The sequence below is a fragment of the Mesocricetus auratus genome, unplaced genomic scaffold, assembly GCF_017639785.1.
Source record: "Mesocricetus auratus isolate SY011 unplaced genomic scaffold, BCM_Maur_2.0 Super-Scaffold_100028, whole genome shotgun sequence".
Classification (NCBI taxonomy): Eukaryota; Metazoa; Chordata; class Mammalia; order Rodentia; family Cricetidae; genus Mesocricetus; species Mesocricetus auratus.
Window position 1 is genome coordinate 21,045,869 of NW_024429209.1, and position 24,175 is coordinate 21,070,043.

Genomic DNA, 24,175 nt, shown 5'->3' on the forward strand with positions numbered 1-24,175 from the left:
CCCAGCTTCCTTGTAAAGTGATTGCTTGTTTTAATTGCCAGCACACTGTGTGCTCTTTAGTGGCAGAGACACTTTTGAACAATTTAATCTCAAATCAATTACGAGTTCCAGAGACGAACCCACCTTTCGGTTTATAATTTCTGCTTGCTTAGGAGGGCAGCAGGTTGACACTGGGGGGGTTTATATTCCTACTTCAGATTTCTGAGTCTGTGGGCTCCACATGAATGGAATTTGGGGAGCTACTGGGACAAACCAAAAGAAATTATTCAAATTACTCACATTTTGAGGTAATGATATTTGAGTAATACATTTATTAGCATTTTAATAAGGCCTGGAAATGAGACAGCCAGAAGCAGACTTGACATTAAAGAGGCCCATGACTCCACAGTCGGTTTTGCTGCGTTGTCTCTGCCTGCGTTTTCTTTTTAATTATTTTGCAGTTTCTTATAGCCTTTTCAAGAGGGCTAAATTTGCCATTGCTGTAAGCGCTTAAGCAGTCTCTTCCTCCTGACGTGGCATGGCAATTATTTCTGAGAGAAATTATTAAGAGTGCGGCCTTTAATCAGGAAAGAACATGCTGCAGAGAGCCTTGGCGAGAGTTCTCCTCATACGGTTCCTGTAATTGAGTGTGGGCAGTTGGGTCCCGAAGATGCATGGAAATGGTAGAATCTGTAATTCTGGAGATGGGGAAGTGATTCATAGGGTGTGGGGCTGAAGCCTAAACAGGATGGCATTTTGCACTTTAAGATCTCAGCAGAGCCCAACTTGCTGTTTTGAAAGGGGCCATCCATTTCAAAGCAACTTAGTGTCCTGCTTCAATAATCCAAATTAGTTTAACACACTTCGGTGACATCTTTTGGGCATTTTTCACAATTATTAGAGATAATTCAGTTTTCTCTGTAGACTTTAGGGTTGAAAGCAAATTAAATCAATAGATTTTCTTCCCTTGCTCTATTGGATGAGTCAGAAGTTACCAGTCAAATGTGCACATGACCTTTTCTGATTACGCTTAAAAACCCAAACAACCTGTTGGGAAGAAGTTTGGCCAATCTGATTATTTTCTGTACACTAATTGGCTTTGTTTCCTCATTAAATGGAATGAATTGCCTTGTCACTTTGTCACTGTTGGGGTGGGGCTTGATCTGTTTAGAGCCAGTGGCTGTCCTTGGCATACCATGGAGCCGTAGACATGTTGGCCATTGTGACGGTTTCCTGATGAGGATGGAGCGGGTCCTGAATCAACCCATGTTGATTTTCATTGCCCTGGCTGAGACATGGAATCTGAAGCCCACCCAGGAGACCCTAGAATTCTGGGAACTGGGTTCCTACCTCTGAAGCTTTCTTCCCTCCAGGCCAATCTTCGGGCAGCATCATCGTGTATCTTTGGAAAAAAAAAAAACAAATGTCGACCCACACTGAAAATATTGGCTTTTCCCCCAAAAGATATTTGTACTCTGAGATGAAAATCCCCGTTGACACTGCTACCTTTATTTCAACTTCCACACGGGTGTCACTGGCCCAGCTACAGTCTCTTTGTCCCTGGATCCTTTCCTAGCTTCTGCTCTTCCTTCTTCTAGAACAGTCTTTGCATGTGGACAGCTCAATCACTCTAAATGTCACTGGCCACCTCTCTCTAGTGTGTCCCCACCATTGTGGCCAGGTTCTCCACTGCCTCCTGTGTCTTGTTCTGTCTTCGTCAGCCCCTAACTGTCCCTCTCTGCCATATTTCCACCCTCTGTCATGTCGCTTCACGGGCCCTGCACCGCCTGAAACTCTTCTCTGTGTCTCTACGCTCTTCTCATTAGAGCAGAGGGCCAGACTTGGTTGTGTTGTCTCTGAGTTCTTGGGAAGTGCAGCCCCTGCCTTGCCGAAGACCCAGGTCACACTTGCTGACCACAGGAGGAGCGCAGGCTGCTTCACCGCTAACAACACTGTCACATGGGTGCTCGCCGAGGTGGTATTGGAGGGAAACCCATCCCTTTCTAAACCTTTGTGCTTCTCCATTCATTTTCAAAGCTGGTTTGCTCAGGATTAGTGTACACAGTAAACCTAGCCTCTGACTGTGGAGATAAAAGACCTTTTTAGATTTTTTTTTGTGCTTAAATATTAGAGACAGCATATTTCTACATACCTTGTTTGCTTTTAGGAGCCCAGGAGAATTTGGACATCTAGTGGGTTTGTGATACTGATGCCCATAGGAGATGATTTGGGGGAGGTGACACCAGGTGTGGGGACCAGAGGGCATCAGGTGCCATCGACCTGGTTCATTTTCAGATAAAGATTCCCCTGGCCTAGGGCTCACTCACTGGGCTAGGCTAGCCAGCCAGCAAGACCCTTCCCCCGTGTAGGGATTACAAGTGCATATGGTTGTACCCAGCATTGGCTTTGGATCTCTAACTTGACATGTGGTCAGATGACCCTACAATACTGAGGCCTACAGTGGAAAAACTACCTGGGAAGACCACACAATTGTTTATTGTCGTTGTCATCATCATCATCATCATCACTTCTTTTCCGCCTTTTTCCTTCCTTCCTTCATTCTTCCCTCCTTTGATTTTGTTCCTCCCTCCCTCCCTTCCTCCCTCCCTCCCTCCCTCCCACACTTCCATTTTTTAAATGGGAAAAGAGAACCCACAACATCTACTGCAGGCTTAAGGCATGAGTTTTAGCTTGTCCAGAGAGAAATCAAGTGTTAGACAGCTAGGGAGTCTGGGGAGTGATTTTAATATGTTTGTAGAAAGGTAAACAGAGAGGTGTTGGGGACCTCAAAACTTATTAACTCTGAGGAAAACAATTTTTTACTTTAAAAAAAGGGCAATGCAATCTTAGTGTTCAGCACAGCTCAGTGGTGACAGGTGTAGCCACCTAAACAAGGCGTAGAGTCAGGCCTATGCATGTGAAGGTTAAGATTGATGGAGCAGCGTGCAAGGGAGCTGAAGTCTTGTAGGGAGGGCCTTAGAGGAATAGCTACTCTCTTCTTGCCTTGAAGGAGGTCATAGGTCAGCCTGTAAGCATAGAAGCAGGAGGGAGAGAGATGAATCTCAGAAGACTCCAAAGTAAAAAAAAAATTATGGCTGGGTAGGCAGGGGTTGCTAGCTTTCCTAATAAGTAGAAAGGTTTGAGGTTTTCAAACTCTGTGCATGTATAACTTTAATCAAAATAAGAGCATATTTGACAGCGTGCCCAGTGCATCTTCCAGAGATCCAGGCATTCTAGAAAGGTTTTTTTCCCCCAGCTCATCTCATAATGCAGCCTACCTTCCTGGAAACGACTACCCTCTTGGCCTGATTGTAGGTTCTTGTGAGGAAATGGAGGAGAGGGTAAGGGGGGACAAGGGGGAGCCGGTGTGAGGGGCTATTATGTGTCTTCCTTTCTCACATAGAGACAACTGCCACAGCAAGTTACAGCATCCCGGGTACCCACCTCACTCCCTGATGCCAGGCAGGTACTCTGGTAGAGACCACGACGTGTCATCACCAAGGGCTTCTCACCTGTGGTCTAGCAAGTTCTCTACTCTTGCTACCTGGCTCCAGGACTAGGGGACTCTAAGTGATCTAAAATGAATACAAAGAAGCCTAGATGGAGGATGACTCTCTGTGTTGAGAATAGACACCATGGTGATGAACACTATTTGCAATGTATAAGGTTATGGAGTCATCAACTTGGCAGCTTAGTTTTACCATTCCCTTCCTTGGAAGAGGTGAAGACAATGCATTTGGCTGAGTGTGAATTGGAGGTAACCAGAGTCTATCACACACAGTGTGAGCTGAGGCTCATTGTGGGGACTCGGACAGCCTCCTAGTCACTTCATGATTCTACATATATATACACATTCCCTCTTTCAGGTCTAAGTCTGCAAAGAGAGCCATCCTGTACCAACACAGACTTGCCTGCTGGTCATGGGAACAAAGAACAGGAAGGTGACTGCCGGCAGACTTCAGAACCCATCTCCCCTCCCACAAGCTCAAAACTCATCTTGGAAAGAGACAATTCGACTCTGAAGGTAGGAACCACCATTCTGAGGCACTGATATCTGCCTGTCATCTAGACTTATGCCTTTATGTCCATATCGCTGTCTGTGTGGTATCATTCCCTGGTCTCCTTCTGGGGCTCCCCAGAACCTAAAACCAGACAAAAAGAAAATCCCAAACATTCTACACCAAAAAATAAGCCAACTTTGGAGTTAGGAAGATGGCTCTGTAAATAAAACACTTGCTGTTCAAGTGTGAGGACTTGAGTTCAAATCCCCAGTGCCCACATCAAAGCTGGATGCGTATCTTGAGGGTCTGTAACCTCAGCCCTCCTCTGGGAAGATGGGAGGTGAAAACAGGAAAACCCCTAAAAGTTCTTGGGCCAGCTAGCCTGGCGTATGCAGTGAAAAACAACCTGTTGTGAGCCAGGCAGAAGGTTGACCTACACCAGAGGCTATCCTGACTTTCATACATCACACATAGAATTGGTCGACTTTGGCTACGAAACTGTTGGTTTGTTTTCTTGAAAGCCTCAAGTCTGCATGACTAATGCCCCCTAGAAGAAAGATGCTAGCATATGTTGGGCGTTACCACAGCGTGAAAGCACCCTAGTTGGACCAGGAGACAGGAAGTGTGGGACCAGATGGATAATGGAATTGTTTGGCTTTACACAGAGACCTATGTTGCATCAATCAGGAGCTCGGCTGAGGGTAATGCGTGGATGAGTTATTAATGGGAACTCATTGAGGGCATCACATTGAGGTTCACGCTCAGGGAGGAGTCGCTGGGACCTCGAGACCTTGCTTTCCATTGTGGGCCGTGTTTCCAACCACAGTTTTCTTTACGCCAATTAACCTTTCCCCCTGTTTCTTTTTCTTTGCACTTTGCTGTAGGAGGTTTCTCCACCTGCTGGTGAGCGTAATGACTGTTTCCCAGAGAAGGAGCATGCCAGCGGGTCAGGGCTCTCTCTGCAATCCAGTGCACGCTTGGCCGTGTTTCAGGAAGGTCCTCCACTCCAGGGCAAGTGTTTTGATGTTGGACCGCCAGGGACACTGCCACCGCCTTCCCGGAGTCCGGTCTCCACAGTTCCCAACCTGCGCACCTCCCCAGATGTCCCAGAGCCACCTCCGTCCTTTAGGCCCAAAGGAACATTTCCCCACCAAGACATTGCTACCTCTGTGGCTGCCATCTGTGTCTCCGTGGGGACGCGAACGGGGCTCAGAACACTGGGGGTTCACAGGGCAGAGGAGACTCGGGCACAGAGCTCCCCAGATGGAAGAGCTGTCCCAGAAGGCGTAGCGCAGGCGCTTCTGCCAGGGAGATCTTCACCTGGAAGGAACCACTTAGAAATATTGCAGCCAGGCCCAAGTTCAACTAGTTCACACCAGCTGGAAGTGAGATCCCAGACAGATTGTCCTTCCGGGGGCCAATACGGACCTGGGGATGTGGCCATCCAGCGTGCCGCTTCAGGAAGTGAGAGCAGGGCATGCCACAGTGAAGGATCAGTTACCCCCAAGAGTGCCGTGGCTCCTTCTGACCAAGGACAGCCCTTAGAAGTCTCTGGAGGCCCCTTGAGGTCCATCCGAAAGAGGAGCTTGGAAGGAATGAGAAAGCAGGCTGGGGTGGAGTTCAGTGACACCAGCAGCGACGATGAAGACAGGCTGGTCATAGAGGTGTGATATGCTTCCAGAGAAAGATGGTGGCGATGGTCAAGGACCGGGGACCCTCTGGGATAACACCACTACGTGTAATGGGCACTGAACTCTCTAAAAATATCCATACACCAAGGACTGGGGATCTTCTGGGGGGTAGCATCACCAAAAGGGCAATGAACTCTATAAAACATCCACAGATGATGAAAGCCATCCAAGACTCCTTCAAGCCAGCTCTAACCAACGCCACGCCCAGATCCAGCCATACCTTTCCTTAGCTTCTTTCAGACAGGCTTTGGGCTCTCCCACATTCACCTGGAAGAGTCAAGGTGGCCAGAGGCCCAGCCTCAAGAGGCTCAGCGCACACAGCTCCAACTTGGTGCAGCAGTTAAGTACTGCCTCGTCTGGTAAAACGACGCTAACCGGAAGAGCCATATGTGACGTTGTTCTTGACCCGTGAGGTCCCACTGGGTCAAGCACCTGACATTTCCGTCACTACGTGAAGAGTGCCAGGCACACCCGGGGTCACCAGGGTGGTTAGAGGGAAGAAGGATGGGGTAGGAACTGGGCAAACTTTGGAGACAAAATCCAGATGCATTAAAAAAACTGGTCAGGGCCAACCATCCCAAATGGACAGTGTAAATACACATCACAATGCCTAAGGCCCTTTATATCTTGCACAATTGTCAATACTTATTTTTGGTCCAATAACACAAGCATGTCTGGCCCTTGTACCTGGTGCCTTTTCTGTGGAAGATCCCCCCATCATCGCACCCCCCAAAAGCCTCGTGGTTTTTGTTTCTTCTTTTTTTAGATCTTGCAAAGGAACATTGCATTAAGTCAGTAAGATAGTCACAGTAGTGAGTCATTTTTTTTTAAAAGGGGGGAAATTCACTTATTTTTCCTCTGATTATTTTTGTCATATTGGGCTCTGAGCAATTTCAATTAGAGGGTTACATTTTAGTAATCTGCACAGCTTGAACTGGTGCCTTTCCCTCATGATGGCGTCTTTCAGGCTTGCTCTAGAAGCTTCCAGGACGTAGGACTAATTGGAGTTTTGACGCTATTTTACATCTTGATAATTTTATTTTGGGGACTTGGAGTTATTTCGCTGTCAAATTAAATCAGCCTTTGTATTGCGCATTTCAGAACAGCACAGATCAAATCCCCCACGATTGCAAGCTGGTGCACCTCTGTGCAGAGGCAAAGAGACATGTGTCAGTCAGCCCTCTACACAGGCCCCAGGTTCCCAGACTCCCTCTCCTAACCCTTAACCGGGCGAGGGAAACTTCAAGAAGTTTACACTGCTCATTCCTCTACTATTTTCTACTTACCTTGGTATGATTTTGTACAATTTGTGATTTCTAGACGCACTTTTGGCTTTACTCCGAGGTAATGATGCTCACGTGTCATCTTGTGCTCCCGGGCAAGGCAGCCATGAGACCTCCCACTCGTGAACAGTTTCCTAAGTCCTGACCCGAGAGGAAATGTGGTCCGACTTCAAGCAGCATTTTCTGTAACTTTCCCAGCGTTGCTGTTGCTCGCAGGGAACTTCAATGCGATGGCAGGAGGAGCTTCCTCTCAGTAGGCACCCAAGTCTGTGACCATCACACGTGCGTTCAGAGATAGCTCACTGACGGCAAACCCAGCCAACGGGAGTCGAAAAGACTAGACATCGCCTCTGTAGGCTTCCTAAAGCAAGTGGCAATGCTGTGGTGATTGGCCACCCTTCGGATGGCCCGTGCCTCAGAAGGACAGTGGAGGGAGCTGACGGAGCCCCGTGGAAGAGAGGCATGGGTGGGTCTTTGGCTTGGAGACCTCAGTGATGGCTGCCTCTGTGCAAGCTTCCCTGGGCGAGAGTGAGGTCTGGACAGAGGAGCTAACTGTGCTGTGGGGCTGAACCCTGGTGGGAGGAGCTGACAGAGGGACCCTGGCGCCCTTTACATCTGTGTCTTCAAAGCTTGGCAATGTCCCCACGGAAGCCACTGCCCCAGAGTTGCCATTTTGGGGGAACTTTTAGGAACACAAATACTGTTAGGACACTACTGCTATGTAGTTATGTGGGCTGAGGGGATGTTGATGTAAGCCCACGCCACCTCCCCCCAGCACCAGAATTCCTGATCTCAGTGTGCGATCACCTACCTTATAAATCAGAATTCATAAAACAAAGACCATAAAAGTGAGTGGAACAGAACATGCATGTAGGTGGGTCTGGCTCCTTTGTCGTGGGAAGTACAGGGCAAGGGAAGAAAAATTACCTTTTAGATCAGTGGTTCTCAACCTGGGGGTGGGGGGTGGGTCAAGGCCCCCTGGGGGGGGTCAGACAACCCTTTCACAGGGGTCACCTAAGGCCATCAGAAAGCACAGATATTTGCATTATGATTCATAACAGTAGCAAAATTAAAGTTATGAAGTAGTAACGAAAATAATTTTATGGCTGGGAGGCCACCACAATGTGAGGGACTGTATTAAAGGCCACGCTATTAGGAAGGCTGGGGACCGCTATTCCAGATTCCCATTTCCAAGTGGCTACTGAAATCCAAGAGGGTCACAGGCCCATGTCATAATCACAGCCCTAAAAAGCACACCATGTCACACGTCACAGTGGGATCTCTGCCTCTTCTGGGCCACCACAGCCAGTTGCCACCCCCAAGCCTGTGTCCCGACATTGTGAGATATTGACTCCATCCTTTTAAACCCCTGTGTCTGTTACCAAGACAGGAAGCTTGCCAGAACCACTGCTTCGCCTGGTCATTTAGTGAATGTCAGTCTTTCCAGGACTCCTTTGCTTTAATTCCACATGAATTTTTGAACCTTGTATTGCAATAGATTTAAAAAATTCAGTTATTTTGAATGACCTTGGGAGGAGCTAGCTGCTGAAAAGCATCCTAAAGTAAGGTGTTGTTTGGTTTGGTTTGGTTTTAATAGGGCGTCCTTTTTAGAATATATATATATATATACATATATATAATATAACAAACTGTCACTGGTTTTTATAAATCTAATTTTCTTAAGGCAAAATACGACCATAAGAAAATTGTAACAAAATGTTTACCCATAAAACCCAAAACTCAAAATCCTGGTATTACCAACTGACCATTGCTGCAGTTTGGCAAAACCACGAGTGCGGATCACATGTCAGTTCAGGAGAACACATCTGTTTTCAGTCTGAGGATGTAGCTCAGTGGTAGAGTGCCTGTCTGGCACGCTTGAAGCCCTGGGTTCAATTCCCAGCACCACACATGCAGAAATGTTTCACCGCAATGCCAGTACTGCTCCTTCTACACACCTTCATGTAGGAGATTTAGTTCCTGCAAGTGTATTGGCTCCAGGGGCCTGGACTGTGTGAGAGAGGGGTTCACATTCTTTGCCACAGCTCATGGCGCCTGCCACCGGCCGTTAACCGTCCTTACCTGCGGTGCCTGGCCACATCTTGAGATGCACAGAGGAATGAGATCTTACCTCTCCACTTGGCCGACTCTTAAAGGTTTGTGAGTTTGGTGACCAGCCTGGCCCTCCTTGCTGTCAAGGTGCCGTGGGAACAGCTCTCCCTTCCCGTGTCAAGTCCAAGCTTGGCATTTCGGAGGAAGCTAAGACCCGAGACCTAAGGCTCACACCTCACAGTAACCAGGACAATCTGTGGTTTGTTTTCAGAGTGGAGGGGGAGCAGAGAGAAAGAGGAGAGAGAAGGGGAAGGAAGGAGAGAGAGGGGGGGACAGAGAGAGCGGGATGGGAAAGAGGGAAGGAGACAGGGATGAGAGAGACAGAGACAGAGAGGCAGACACACACACACACACACACACACACACACACACACAGAGAGAGAGAGAGAGAGAGAGTTCTGAATTTTAATGAAAGCATGGCCAACAACTTAGTGGGTAACTTAGGACCAATGGGGAACTTCGCTCTCCTAAATGCTGTCTTCTAAAGTTTGGGTCTGAAGGAAGCTTTGCTTTGCTGCAGTGCAGCGCGACTATCGTCCTGGGCATGAAAGATAAACGATTCCCAGTCTCATGCCAAAAAGTATTTCCTTGCACTCACATCCATTACTTAGAATGATAGCATCATTCATTTTTCCCCCAGCATAGAAATTTGCATTTTTGCACAAAATTTTGCCTGGTACAGCAGATTTTTATAGTTACGGGAATGTGCGGCTGCTCAGCTCCCTGGATGTCATTTAATGGGTGGGAGGGAAAATGGCCCACCTGGCTCTGGGGTGATCAGATTCCTACAGCTGCGACAAGAGGGGCCTGCGTGGTGTTTTTCTTTACCCCAGTTGTTAGGTCTCAGCTCAGGAAGTGGGGGCTTGTGAGACACTACATTTGTCTGTCTCTTCTAAAACTCATTAAATATAGACATCAGGATCTAGAACAACCTTGAGTGCTAAATTTCAAACCTCGTGTGTGTCTTCTCCATACTTTGCACCGACGCAGTAATGTTCATAATTTGTTCAGAGGGGATGTACAAAGATGTGAGAGTATTGCATCACCATGGGGAGAAGGAAGGAGCCAGGAAAAGTCAGTCCTGGCCACTGGGAGCACTAGAGAGTGAGTCACTTGCTTACACAGGCAGACAGCTCTGTTGGGGCTCTGTTGGGGCTCACTGCTCTCTCTATCCTTTGTTCATGGTGGGGAAGCGCTTGGCTTCTTGTTGATGAATGTTCCCCCTTCTTTATATAGTTAAATTATTTTGTTTTGATAAAAATAAAACCTAAAAATGAAAATGTCTTGCGTGATTTATTGATTTTTTAACCCAAACCACCCACCATAGACAATAAATTCCTTCAAGGCTTAATTCCTGATTATTCCCAACCCATTAACCGGACACTCTGCCTGCCATATTGGAATTCCATTCCGGTCCACGAAAGGATGAGATAATAGCAAATTACCCTATTTTCTTGGGCTGTTACTTGCCCCCATGTGCCTCATTTGTCATATGACCTGCCTTAATTTATAGTTTTTATCTCAGAAATGCTTTTAAAAATTCTTAAATGTAGCTAAACTTTGAAATCACACGAGAGTACTATCCACAGCGTAATAATCCAAAATTTTCCCCCTTGGAATTGATGTTTCTTGGAAGCTTAATGTTATTCATCAACAAAGAAAACATTTGTACATCAATATCATACCTCTTTATGAAGATAGCGTATGTGCTCATTGCAAGAATGTTTTCCAACCCAGCATAATGTTACCCCTCTGCACATACAGCTTTGTGAAGTCAATGGGTCTGATGTTTTGGGAGACACAGTATGAGTGGGGGGCTTGGAACACGCGTACTAGCTGGTGGCTCTTAGCTGGTTATTTCCTAACTCCTCAAACTCTGGTTGTAAGAAATTAGTCCATCAGTTTTCAAACTTCAGCCATTTGAAAACCCTTTCAATGTTTTTTTTTCGTAGTATTTCAATACAACATTCATGGGTATATTGTTTTCTTAATCTTTTTACTAAAAAGTCTCTGCTATACAGGGGAGATTATTGCTCTAAGTAACAGTGTCTGTGAGATATCGTGTGTAGTGTAATAGTGTTCTAATAGACATTTAAACACAAAAATCATTAAAATCTTTCATCCATGAGCCACTTAAATATCATCTTTATGCCACCACTGGTGTGTTTTTGCACTTGGGGGAACACGGAGATAGTCCTAAAAGGTATAGTTGAAGTTAAAGTCTCCAACTATTCTACCAAGCTTATCTACCAAGTGTAGTGTCTGCTCTCACCTTTTTATTGTTCTTCAAGTCACTGAAACTGGTGACCTTGTGCAGAACTGGAAATACACAGCTGAGTTTTCTCCATCAAAATTTACAGCTGTGGGGCTGGAGACACGGCTTAGCAGCTAAGAGTGCTTGCTGTATTAGTTTTGCACAGGACCTGAGTTCAATCCCCAGCACCCACATTAGATGGCTCACTATTGTCTGTAACTCCAGCTGCAGGGAAGAAATGGTGACCTAGTCTGGCCTCTGTTGGCACCTGAACTCACATGCCCATACACACATATGTCCATAGATGTACACAGCCTCACACACACATGCATCCAATTAAAACAAGTAATTAAATAATTGAATAAATAAATGGGTGTTATAGCACATGCCTTTAATCCCACCACACAGGGGAAAGAGGCAGCCAGCTAGATAGAGTATAGATTGATACTTTATCTCAAAAAAAAGAAAAAAAAGTTGATTTTCCTTGTGATCCATTATTATCTTTTTCGGATGTGTATGTGGCTAGGGGATAACCTATTGCTATTATTCTGCTAAATGAACAGAGTAACAACATAACTCATAATGACACATGTACACCCATAGATCAGTACACTGCTCATCCCTCATCAGAGAAGCTTCTTGCAGTAGACGGTAATTAATACAAAGTGCCACAACTGGACAATGTCCAGAGACTGGGAGACTTGGGAGTATCTGGGTCTGAGTGGGATGTCTTTATCAAGCCCCCCCAAGGCTCAGGGGTCCATGCATCAGAAGAGTTACAGAAGAGTTACGATGGTTGTAAGACCCAGAGATGGAGGATGACTCCAAGGAGACAGCATCTTGCAGACACAAGAGGGCTGATCCACAGACTGTGGCAGCACACACGATAGACACGCAGGTTCAAACAAGACCAAATGCCAGCATGGATCAGGAGAAGTGTATGGGGGGGGGGGAGTTCCACTCCTAAGTTATTTACAATCGGTAGCTGTTGGGAGAGGGGCAAACAGTTTTCTCCAATGGAGGGTGTGGTGGTTTGAACGACAATGGCCCCCACAGGCCCGTATATTTGCATGCCATTTCAAATATTATACGGCAGTATTTGAAAGGGTTAGGGGGGTGTGATCTTGTTCGAGAAAGTGTGCAACAGACCCAACAGACCCAGTGGTCTCTTGGTCTCTCTCTGTCTCTCTCTCTCTGTCTCTCTCTCTGTCTCTCTGTCTCTCTTTCTGTCTCTCTGTCTCTCTCTGTCTCTCTCTGTCTCTCTCTGTTTCTGTCTCTCTCTGTCTCTCTCTGTCTCTCTGTCTCTCTCTCTCTGTCTCTCTCTGTCTCTCTCTCTCTCTCTCTCTCTCTCTGTCTCTGTCTGGATGCAGCTCTTAGCTAATTCCCAAGCACCCCACAAGCATGCCGCCATTTTCCCATCATGACCCATTATAAACCAAGCCCCTGAAAGTGGAAGCTCCCGCCCACCCCGGTCTTGCTTTCCTTTACAAGGGTTGCCAAGGTCATGGTGTCTCTTCACGACAATAGAACAGTGACTGTTCCCGTACAGTCAGGGTGTCTACTGCTGTGAAACACCAGGACCAAAAAGCAAGTTGTGGAGGAAAGGGTTTAACTGACTTGCACTTCCAGATCATAGGTCGCCACCGGAGGAAGTCAGGACAGGAGCTCAAACAGGACAGGCACCTGGAGGCAGGAGCTGATGCAGATCTCCTGAGCAAATTGGGAGCGTGGGGATGGGTGGGTGGGGGAGGCAGAGGAGAGGGAGTTAGGAGAAAGGGAAGGGGAGAAGAGGAGGGGAGAGGAGGACATGAGAGAGCAGGAAGATTGAGTCCGGGGAAGAATAGAGGCGAGCAAAAAAAGAGATGCCATAATAGAGAGAGCCATTATAGGTTTAAACAGAAATGTGCCACTATGGAAATGTCCAGAGATCCACGAGGATGACCCTAACTAACAGTCTGAGCAATCGTGGAGAGGCTACCTTAAATGCCCCTCCCCCACGAAAGGTCAATAGGTGAACTGCGGACCTCTACTTCTCCCTCCATCCCTTCAAATCCAGTCCCCTAGGTCTGCAGCAGATCACCTGCTGCGGCCTCCCTCCACCACCCGGGTCCCCCATGTCGGATGGACCTCACAGATCTCTCCCTCCTAACTCCACCCACATTGCTTTATCCGGGCCCCCAAGCTCCTGAAGATATTCCCTGGGAACCCGAAGACCACCCTGGCCAGGGAGTGAGGTGGGACAGCTGTGGCTCTTTGCCGCTTCCTTCTCTCCTCCAAATTCAACCTCCTACTCTCACCCCGTCTCTGTAGCAGACCTCCCCGCCCTCTCTGCCCCCATCCCCAGTGGACCATGCAGATCTCCCCCTTCAGTCCTCCTCGTCCTGGTCCTGCAGTGACAGTCCCCAACTCCACAGGCAATCCCTGGGAAGCCACCAGCCAAGCCTGACCTAGGAGCAAGTAGGGCTGGCAAAGCAGGTAGGGCAGCCTGGGCTCTTCACCCCCCCCCCCCGCTCTACTCCAAATCCCCCCCCCCTCTACTCCAAATCCCCCCGCTCTACTCCAAATCCCCCCGCTCTACTCCAAATCCCCCCGCTCTACTCCAAATCCCCCCGCTCTACTCCAAATCCCCCTCTACTCCAAATCCCCCTCTACTCCAAATCCCCCAGCCTCACCCCCCCGCTCTACTCCAAATCCCCCCCCCGCTCTACTCCAAATCCCCCCCCCCCTCTACTCCAAATCCCCCCGCTCTACTCCAAATCCCCCGCTCTACTCCAAATCCCCCCGCTCTACTCCAAATCCCCCCGCTCTACTCCAAATCCCCCCGCTCTACTCCAAATCCCCCCGCTCTACTCCAAATCCCCCGCTCTACTCCAAATCCCCCCGCTCTACTCCAAATCCCCCCGCTCTACTCCAAATCCCCCCGCTCTACTCCAACCCCCCGCTCTACTCCAAATCCCCCCGCTCTACTCCAAATCCCCCAGCCTCACCCCCCGCTCTACTCCAAATCCCCCCGCTCTACTCCAAATCCCCCCGCTCTACTCCAAATCCCCCCTCTACTCCAAATCCCCCCTCTACTCCAAATCCCCCCTACTCCAAATCCCCCCTCTACTCCAAATCCCCCCTCTACTCCAAATCCCCCCTCTACTCCAAATCCCCCAGCCTCGCCCCCCCGCTCTACTCCAAATCCCCCAGCCTCGCCCCAGCTCTACTCCAAATCCCCCCCGCTCTACTCCAAATCCCCCAGCCTCGCCCCAGCTCTACTCCAAATCCCCCAGCCTCGCCCCAGCTCTACTCCAAACCCCCCCGCTCTACTCCAAATCCCCCCTCTACTCCAAATCCCCCCGCTCTACTCCAAATCCCCCAGCCTCACCCCCGCTCTTTGGCAGGCTACCTCTTGTGGCCTCGCTCCCCAATTCCCAGGGGGACTAAGCAGGTCCTGATGGGACGCTTTTGCTGTCCTCCCTCCTGTGGGCCCCTTAGTCCCCCTCCCAGCCCATTCCCATTCCTAGTTGTCCCAATACCTAGAAACACATTTTACCTGGACAGCCCCCCTCCTGCCCCCACCGCCACACCTATCAAGAGCCCAGAAGAATTCCTACTAGGATGTCTCCACTAGAGCCCAGCAACCCTCCCCAAACCCCGAGAAATGCAGTACCTTTGAAGGGCAAGGCAAGGGCTCCAAATCCGCCCTTATGAATAGGATAGAGGTCATTAAAGAGGAAATGAATAAACCTCTTAAAGAAACCTACGAAGACACAGACAAACAGTGGGGGGAGGGGTGGGAGGGATGAATGCAACATCCCAGGACATGAAAGTGGAAATAGAATCAATAAAGAAAACCCAAGCTGAGGGAAATCTAGAAATGAAACACTGAGGAACTCAAACAGGACCCTCAGAGAAAAGACTCTCCAGTAAAATGCCAGGGATGGAAGGGGACATCGCAGGATCTGAAGATGATGTAGAAGAGATGGATAGCTTGGTTGAGGGAGACATTAAATCTAAGAAATTCTGGTGCATAATATGTGTGAAACCCGGTACAAGATGAAAAGATCAAATCTAAGAATTTGTAGAAATAGAGGAAGGAGAGGAAACCCAGGTGAAAGGCTCAGAAAGTGCTCCCAACAAAATCATAGAAGAAAATTTTCCTGACTTGAAGAACAAGATGCCTGGTAAGGTATATGAGACATATAGAACACTGAATAGACTGCATCAGAAAAAGGAAGTTACCCTGATACATAACAATCAAAACATTAGACGTATAGAAAGAAAGAATATTGAAAGCTTCAGGGGAGAGAGACCAAGTAACATAAAGGCAGACCTATTAGAGCAATTCCTGACTTCTTTTTGTTTGTTTGTTTGTTTTCTTTTTTTGAGTATCACAACCAAATTTTATTTAGTAGAATCAAGGACAGAACTGTTTCTACCTCTGACCTCATGTCCTGTAAGTGAAGATGGGCTGCAATGTATCACTCTTATTTACAGAGGTAATGTCCACATCATACAGCTAGCCTTCTTTGTGGCATTATTAACGTACAGTTCATGATGTTTCAGAATATGAGATCCTAAAAAAGAAAATTCAAGGTGTCAAGCAGTTCAGTGAGATGTAAACCACAAAATACATGGTACGTTACCTCTTAGATTTTGAAATGCAAATTATTTAATATGATTATGATAAAATTCATGACAATGATCTCAGTTACGCTCTTTTTTTCCTCTTCCTGTTTTAAAAATTTAAGTTAGAAACAACCTTGTTTCACATGTCAATCCCAGCTCCCTCTCACACCCCACCAATCCCCCATCCAATCTCCACTCCGATCCCCAGGGAGGGTGAGGACCTCCATGGATCTCCAGAGTCTGTCATTTCATCCAGGGCAGGGCCTAGGCCCTCCTACAAGAGTCCAAGCTGAGAGAGCATCCCTCATTGTGGGATGGGCACTCAAAGTCTATTTGTACCCCTAGGATAAATATTACCTAAGGCCCCATAGATTACCTAGGCCTCCTCACTGACACCCACATTCAGGAGGTCTGGGTCAGTCCCATGTTGTCCACCCAGCCATCAATCTGGGGTCTAAGAGCTCCCCCTTGTTAAGGTCAACTGTTTCTATGGGTTAAACCAGCCCAGTATTAACACCTTTGGTCATCAGTTCTCCCTTTCTGTCACTGGATTCCAGGCGTTCAGCTCAGTGTTTAGCTGCGGGTGTCTGCCTCTGCTTCCATCAGTCGCTGGATGAAGTTTCTGTTTCCCAGACTCTCTGGCAGTGGGATTGTATACTGGCACTCCCCTGATTCATGTCTAAAATCCATATATGAGTGAGTACATACCATGTTTCTCCTTTTGTGACTGGTTACCTCACTCAGGATGGTTTCTTCTAGTGCCATCCATTTGCCTGTGAATTTCAAGATTCCATTGTTTTTTTTTCCGCTGAGTAGTTCTCCATTGTATAAATGCACCACATTTTCTCTACCCACTCTTCAGTTGAAGGGCATCTAGGTTGCTTCCAGGTTCTGCTATTACAAATAATGCTGCTATGAACATAGTGGGAACAGACATTCTTGTTGTATGAATGTGCACCTTTTGGGTATGTCCCTAAGAGCGGAATTACTGGGTCTTGTGGTAGGCTGATTCCCATTTTCCTGAGGAATCTCCATACTGATTTTCAAAGTGGCTGTACAAGTAGGCACTCCCACCAGCAGTGGAGGAGTGTTCTCCTTTCTCCATATCCTCTCCAGCATAAACTGTCATTGGTGTTTTTGATTTTAGCCATTCTGACAGGAGTAAGATGGTATCTCAGAGTTGCTTTGATTTGCATTTCCCAGATGGCTAGGGATGTTGAGCACTTTCTTAAGTGCCTCTCAGCCATTGTAGACTCCTCTACTGAGAATTCTCTATTTAGTTCTGAACCCCACTTTTTGATTGGATCCTTTGGTGAACACCTGACTTCTTAATGGAGACTCTAAAAGTCTGAAGGGCCTGGACAGACGTTCTATAAACTCTAAGAGACCATGGATGTGAGCCCAGACTACTACACCCAACAAAGCTCTCACAATAGGAGAAAATAAGACATTCCATGATAAAACCAAATTCAAGCGATATCTATAAATACAGTCCTACACAAGGTGCTAGGAGGAAAATTCCAACCTAAAGAGGCTAGCCACATCAAAGAATATACAATGAATAAATAATCCCAGACCAGCAAATCAAAAGAGGGGAAACACACACACACACACACACACACACACACACACACACACACACACACACCATAAAAACAAAATAGCAGGAATTAGCAATCATTGGTCATTGATATCTCTCAACATCAATGGTCTCAATTCCCCCAATAAAAAGACACAGACTGACAGAATGGATGTGAAAACAGGATCCATTCTTCTTCCACATTCAAGAAACACATCTTAATACCAAGGAAAGAAATCACTTCAGGTCAAGGGGTTGGAAAAGATATACCACTCAAATGGACCTATGAAACAAGTTGGTATCGCCATTTTAATATCTGACAAAAATAAGCCAAAAATTAGCCAAAAGAGATGGTGAAGGACACTACATACTCATCAAAGGAAAAATCCACCCTAAACATGAAGGTGCGGAACACAAGAACACCACTTAAAAACATATTGGCTTTCACACACTGATATTGGGAGACTTAAATACCCCACTCTTGTCATCCAGACAAAAAATAGAGGAAGGCTGGAGCTAACGTCATAAACCAAATGGATATAACAGGTATTTACAGAACATTTCACCCTAACACAAAAGAATATACGTTCTTCTTAGTAACTCATAGAACTTTCTCCAAAACTGACCATATACTGGGACACAAAGCAAGTCTCAGTGGGTACAAGAAAACTGAAATAACCTCCCTGTATCTTAGCCGACCACTATGGATTCAAAGTGGATACCAACAACAACAGAAAGCTTTAAACTCAGGGAAACCAAACAACTCATTAACTCGGGAGGCAGAGGCAGGCAGATCTCTGTGAGTTCCAGGCCAGCCTGGTCTACAAAGCAAGTTCTAGGACAACCAGGGCTGTTACACAGAGAAGCCCTGTTTAGGAAAAACCAAATTAAAGACTTCCTAGAATTGAATGAAAAGGAAAGCACGACACACCATACTTGTGGGACACAATGAAGGCGGCTCTAAGATGCAAGTCCGTACAACAAAACACCTACATTAAACACACACACACACACACACAACTTGGAAGATCTCATATCAGTGAGTTAGGAGAACATCTGAAAGATCTAGAACATAAAGAAGACCTAACATCCAAAAGGAGAATATGGAAAGAAGCAATAAACTGAAATCAATAAAATAGAAACAGAATAATTACAAAGAATCAATGAAACTGAGTTGGCTTCCGAGGATTTGACAAGATTGACAAACTCTTATCCAAATTAACTAAAAGGCAGAGAAATAAATATCCAAATTAACAGATTAGAAATAAAAAGGGAGACATAACAACAGACACTGAGGAAATCCAGAGAATTATAAGGACATATTTAAAAAACCTATACTCCACCAAATCGGAAAATTTATAAGAAATAAATATTTTTGATACATACCACTTAATAAAGCTAAATCAAGAACACATAAGCAAGTTAGACAGACCTATAACCCACAGTGAATAGAAACAATAACTAAAAGTGTATCAACCAAAAATAAAATGAAAAAAAAAAGCCCAGGGCCAGATGGTTTCAGCACAGAATTCTACCAGACTTTCAAAGAAGAGTTAATGACAATACTCCTCAAATTATACCACAAAACAGAAATAGAGGCAACATTGTCCAATTCATTTTATGAGGTCATGGTAACCCTTTAACCCAAACCACATAAAGACTCAACAAAGAAAGAGAATTACGATCAATTTCCCTTAGGAACATCGATGCAAAAATACTCAATAAGATACTTGCAAACTGAACTCAAGAACACGTCAAATAGATAATATATCATGGTTAAGTAGGCTTTATCCCAGAGGTTCAAGGGTAGTTCAACTGATAAATACAGTCCACTACATAAATCAACTGAAAGACAAATCCACAAGATCATTTCATTAGATGTAGAAAAGACCCTTGACAAAATTCAACACCTCTTCAATATAAAAGTCCTGGCGAGAATAGGGATACAACCAACACACTTCAACATAATGAAAACACTTTACAGAGTTTACAGCAAGCCCAAAGTCAACAATAATGTAAATGGAAAGAAATTTAAAGTAATTCCATTAATATCAGGAACAAGACGAGGTTGTTCACTCTCTCCATACTTATTCAATAATAGTATTTGAAGTCTTAGCTAGAGCAATAAGATAACCCAGGGAGATAAAGGGGATACAAACTGGAAAGGAAAGAGTCAATGTATATTTGTAGATGATGTGGTAATATGCATAAGTAACTCTAAAAATTCCACTGGGGGAACTCCTATAGCTGATAAACACTTTCGACCTAATAGCTGGATACAAAATTAACTCATGAAAATCAGCAGCATCCCCCTATACACAAATGACAAACAGACGAGAAAGAAATAAGGGAAACAATGCCTTTCACAACAGCCTCTGTACCAGTCAGTTTTGTGTGTCAACCTAACCCAACCAAAGTCATCAGAGAGGAAGGAGCCTCAGTTGAGGAAATGCCTCCTTGAGATCCAGCTGTCAGACATTTTCTCACTTAGTGACCAATGTGGGAGGGCTCAGCCCATGGTGGGTGGGGCATCCCTGGGCTGCTGGTCCTGGGTTCTATAAGAAAGCAGGCTGAGCAAGCCAGGAAAAGCAAGCTGGTAAGCAGCTCCCCTTCATGGCCTCTGCATCAGTTACTGCCTCGAGGATCCCGCCCTGCTTGAGTTCCTGTCCTGACTTCCTTCAGTGATGAACAGCAATGCTGAAGTGTAAACTCAATAAAGCTCTACTCTCCAACTTGATTTTTGATCATAGTGTTTCATCACAGCAGTATAAACCCAACTAAGACAGCTTCATACAATATAAAATATCCTGGGGTGACTCAAACCAAGCAAGTAAAAGACTTGTAGGATTAAAGACTTTAAGACACTGAAGAAAGAAATTGAAGATGATATCAGAAGATGGAAGGATCTCCTAGGTTTGTGGATCAATATGATCAGCACAGAAAAAATAGTCATCCTAACAAAAACAGTCTACAGATTCAACGCAATCCCCACCAAAATTCTAACACAATTCTTCGCAGATCTTGAAAGGACAATTTTCAGCTTCGTATGGAAAAACAAAAACCCAGAATAATTTTAAAAATCCCTAAATTATTACATGTGTGAAAGAAATCTAAATGAAATGGTCAAATAACTGGGGAGCCCCAACTGGCTCTATCTTGTCGCCAAATGAAGCTTCCAGTACTGGATTGGGTTACATGCAATTGAGTTGTTGTAGCAAGGGGTGACATTGGAATCCCCAAATAATCCAGGCTGTTGCCAAGACTATAAGTTGCTTTCCACAAACTGCTTGTAGGGCCCCATTTTTGAAGACGACACTTGCACAGCTCCCTGAACCTGGTGCTTACACAGAGCCTTCGCCTCCAGTGTCTTCGGTATAGGAAGGTGCTCTGCACACTATCGAAAGGGAAACGCCAAGCCAGTCGTATACCTTCTGATCTGTAGTAGTGTTGTCCTGTCTGCATGATATGTTACTGCAAAGGTGACACAAAGCTTGTGGAAGTAACCAACCGGTACCTAACTTGACGTAGGTACCACTCCAGGATGCATGGGTCTGCACAGGGTCTGCTCAGGGCCTGCGTGGGTCTGCATGGGTCTGCATGGGTCTGCACAGGGCCTGTATGGGTCTGCATGGGTCTGCATGGGTCTGCACAGGGTCTGCTCAGGGCCTGCGTGGGTCTGCATGGGTCTGCACAGGGTCTGCTCAGGGCCTGCGTGGGTCTGCATGGGTCTGCACAGGGTCTGCTCAGGGCCTGCGTGGGTCTGCTCAGGGCCTGCGTGGGTCTGCATGGGTCTGCACAGGGCCTGTATGGGTCTGCATGGGTCTGCATGGGTCTGCACAGGGTCTGTTCAGGGCCTGCGTGGGTCTGCATGGGTCTGCACAGGGTCTGCTCAGGGACTGCGTGGGTCTGCACCAGACAGGGTCTTAGAACTGAAAGCAAAAGTGGACACATGCCCACATTCCTAACCCAGAAATATTCTCTAAATGATAACCACTTGCAACTTAAAATTTAGTTTTCTCCCAGGGAGTCTCAATTAGAAACAAACTACTCTTAAGCATAGGCTGCATGCCCAGCCATAGATGCTAACATAAAATGAATGCCAAAAAAAAAGAAAAGAAAAGAAAATGAATGCATTGGCATTTTGGAAGTTCCTTGTCTCATAATGTAATGTTAGGGTTTTACCTTTTGTTTTTAAAATAATTATTTTTATCATATATATGTATATCTTTGTCTTCTCTCATTTTCCCCTGCAGGCCCTTTGTGTGTATAATTGGCTTCTGGTGTAGTGTTTTTATGAGACTCCATAGTTTGCAAAGGAGTAGGCTTGTTTCTCGTACCTTCTCTTGGGCTTTTCTTTTCTTTTTGTTTGTTTTGTCTAAATCTGTTGTGTTAGTTTTTGTTTTATCTTATCATATTTTATTATGCTATATTTTATTACTACCCCTTAGAAAGCTGTGTGTTTTCTAATGAGACATAGAAAATGTATCTGGATGGGAGGAAAGGAACTTGGAGAAACAGAGGGAAGGGAAACCATAATCAAGAGATATTATGAGAGAAAAAAACCTATTTTCAATAAAAGGGGGGAAAGACAGTAAGCAAAGTAAGTAAATAATACAAATAAATAAGTAAATAAATAAAAACTTACAGCTGGATAACTACTATTCCAAACCAGAATGATAAGATGTTAGTAATCTCAAAGGATATCATATATACTCTTGTTGCTTGAAAAAAAAATCCTACTGCCAGAGAGTCTGGGAAACAGGGAGGACCCTAACAGAGACATACATGGTACTCCAGAGAAGGGGATTGGTAGCATGGGGGAGAGGAGTGGGATCTGGGAGAAAGATGGGGGAGAAGAGGAGAGGAGAGGAGGACATGGGGGAGCAGGAAGGTTGAGTCGGGAGAAGAATAGAGGAGAGCAGGATGAGAGGCACCATAAGAGAGGGAGCCATCATAGGTTTGAGGAGAGAGCTGACTCTAGTGAGGTTTCCAGAGATCTACAAGGATGACACCAACTGGCAATCTAAGCAATAGTGGAGAGGCTACCTTAAATGCCCTTCCCCGATAATGAGATTGACAACTACCTTATATGCCATCCTAGAGCCTTCATCCAGTGGCTGATGGAAGCAGAGGCAGACACCCACAGCTAAACACTGAATTGAACTCCTGGAACCCAGTTGCCAAGAGGGAGGAATGATGAGCCAAGGGGTCAAGACTGGGCTGGTGAAACCCACAGAGACAGCTGACCTAAATAAGGAGAAGCTTATGGACCCCAGACTGATGGCTGAGAGGCCAGCATGGGACTGATCCAGACCTCCTGAACATGAGTGTCAGTGAGGAGGTCTTGGAAATCTATGGAGCCTTGGGTAGTAGATCAGTATTTATCCCTGACATATGAATGGACTTTGGGAGCCCATTCCACTTGGAGGGATGATCTGTCAGCCTGGATACATGGTGGGGGAGGGCCTAGGCCCTGCCCTGGTTGATATGACAGACTTTGGAGATCCCCCATGGAGTGCCTCACTCTCCTTGAGGGAGCAGAGGGAGGATGGGATGAGGGTTGGTGAGGGTGAGGGAAGAGGGGAGGGTGCTGGGATTGATATGTGAAGCAAGCTTGTTTCTAATTTAAAGAAAAAATTGTTTTGGTAGAGAGTTCTAGTTGTTTGTTTGGTGAATGTGAAGGGACTTCTTACTAAGGACAATGTAACTGGGTGTTCACGCACACACAGCATTCAGGTGATAGCACAGACAGCCTGTCTCCGCCCTTCCTCTGCTTCTAAGTGTGAAGCAAATGGATTTGGACACAGTAACAAGTGAGCAACTTCTGAGTCTCCTGCTTGGTGATGGCTTGGTGATAATCGGGCTGGGACTGCAGACAAACTCACTCTGTGGCTTCTGGATCCTTTTTCTCCCGCTGTGGCAGACCTGTTTTCAGTTTCCCTCAATCTCCGCCAGAGGCAAATTTAATGTCCTTCATCAGGGAGCATGTGTGTGTGTGGGGGGAGGGGTTAGTTAAAGCCTATCTCAGCTCAGGAGTTGGTAGGTTTTTATTCTGAGCCCACGTGTGAGTGAGTGATCCCTAAAGAGGACCATTCTCATATTACCTCCAGAGAGAGACAGACATACACAGCCTTACCTTTGACCTCAGTGTATACATTGTGTGCAACAGGGTATAACTTCTCGGCTCCATTTTAAGTAACTTTATCTTCTTGTTTTTCTAACCAGTAGGTATCAAGTGTCTGTGTCCACAGCAGGTGTGAGGATTTGAAAATGAAAAAGATGTATGAGAACGAGTGGCGTATGGGTGTGTCTTTAGCCTAATTAAGCTACTCAATACAAATACACACTTTTTTTCCCAGCCAAGAATGAGGTATGGCTCCAAGCATTCAGACCCACTTCCCTTTGGCTTCATGCCAGCATCCTCAGCTATCCCCAAGAGGGACTGAGAGGGTCACAAATGACATCTGGTATCTAGAGTTTTAATGGTCTTTCTGGAAGCTTCAGTTTGTCCCAGTGGTCTCGTGGAGCCCCTGCGTGGTGACGCAGGGTTACTTGGGGTCTGCATTCTGATTCCCAGGTACCCGGCCTGCAGGCCTCTGGTGGCTTGCGATGCCCTCAGCAGCACCACACTAAGTCTCACTTCTTGAGTAAAGCTCCAAGGG

General features: G+C 46.1%; 1 protein-coding gene across 1 annotated transcript in view; it reads left to right on the forward strand.

Moving 5' to 3' along the window:
• The window catches only part of Znf831 (zinc finger protein 831), a 112,469-nt gene extending 106,063 nt beyond the window's left edge, over positions 1–6,406 (forward strand). The window contains exons 5-6 of the mRNA XM_040732896.1: positions 3,846–4,003; positions 4,865–6,406. Coding sequence (XP_040588830.1) covers positions 3,846–4,003; positions 4,865–5,650 — 944 coding nt within the window. The 3' untranslated portion in view covers positions 5,651–6,406. The remainder of the gene's footprint in view (positions 1–3,845; positions 4,004–4,864) is intronic.
• The last annotated feature ends 17,769 nt before the right edge of the window (positions 6,407–24,175 follow it).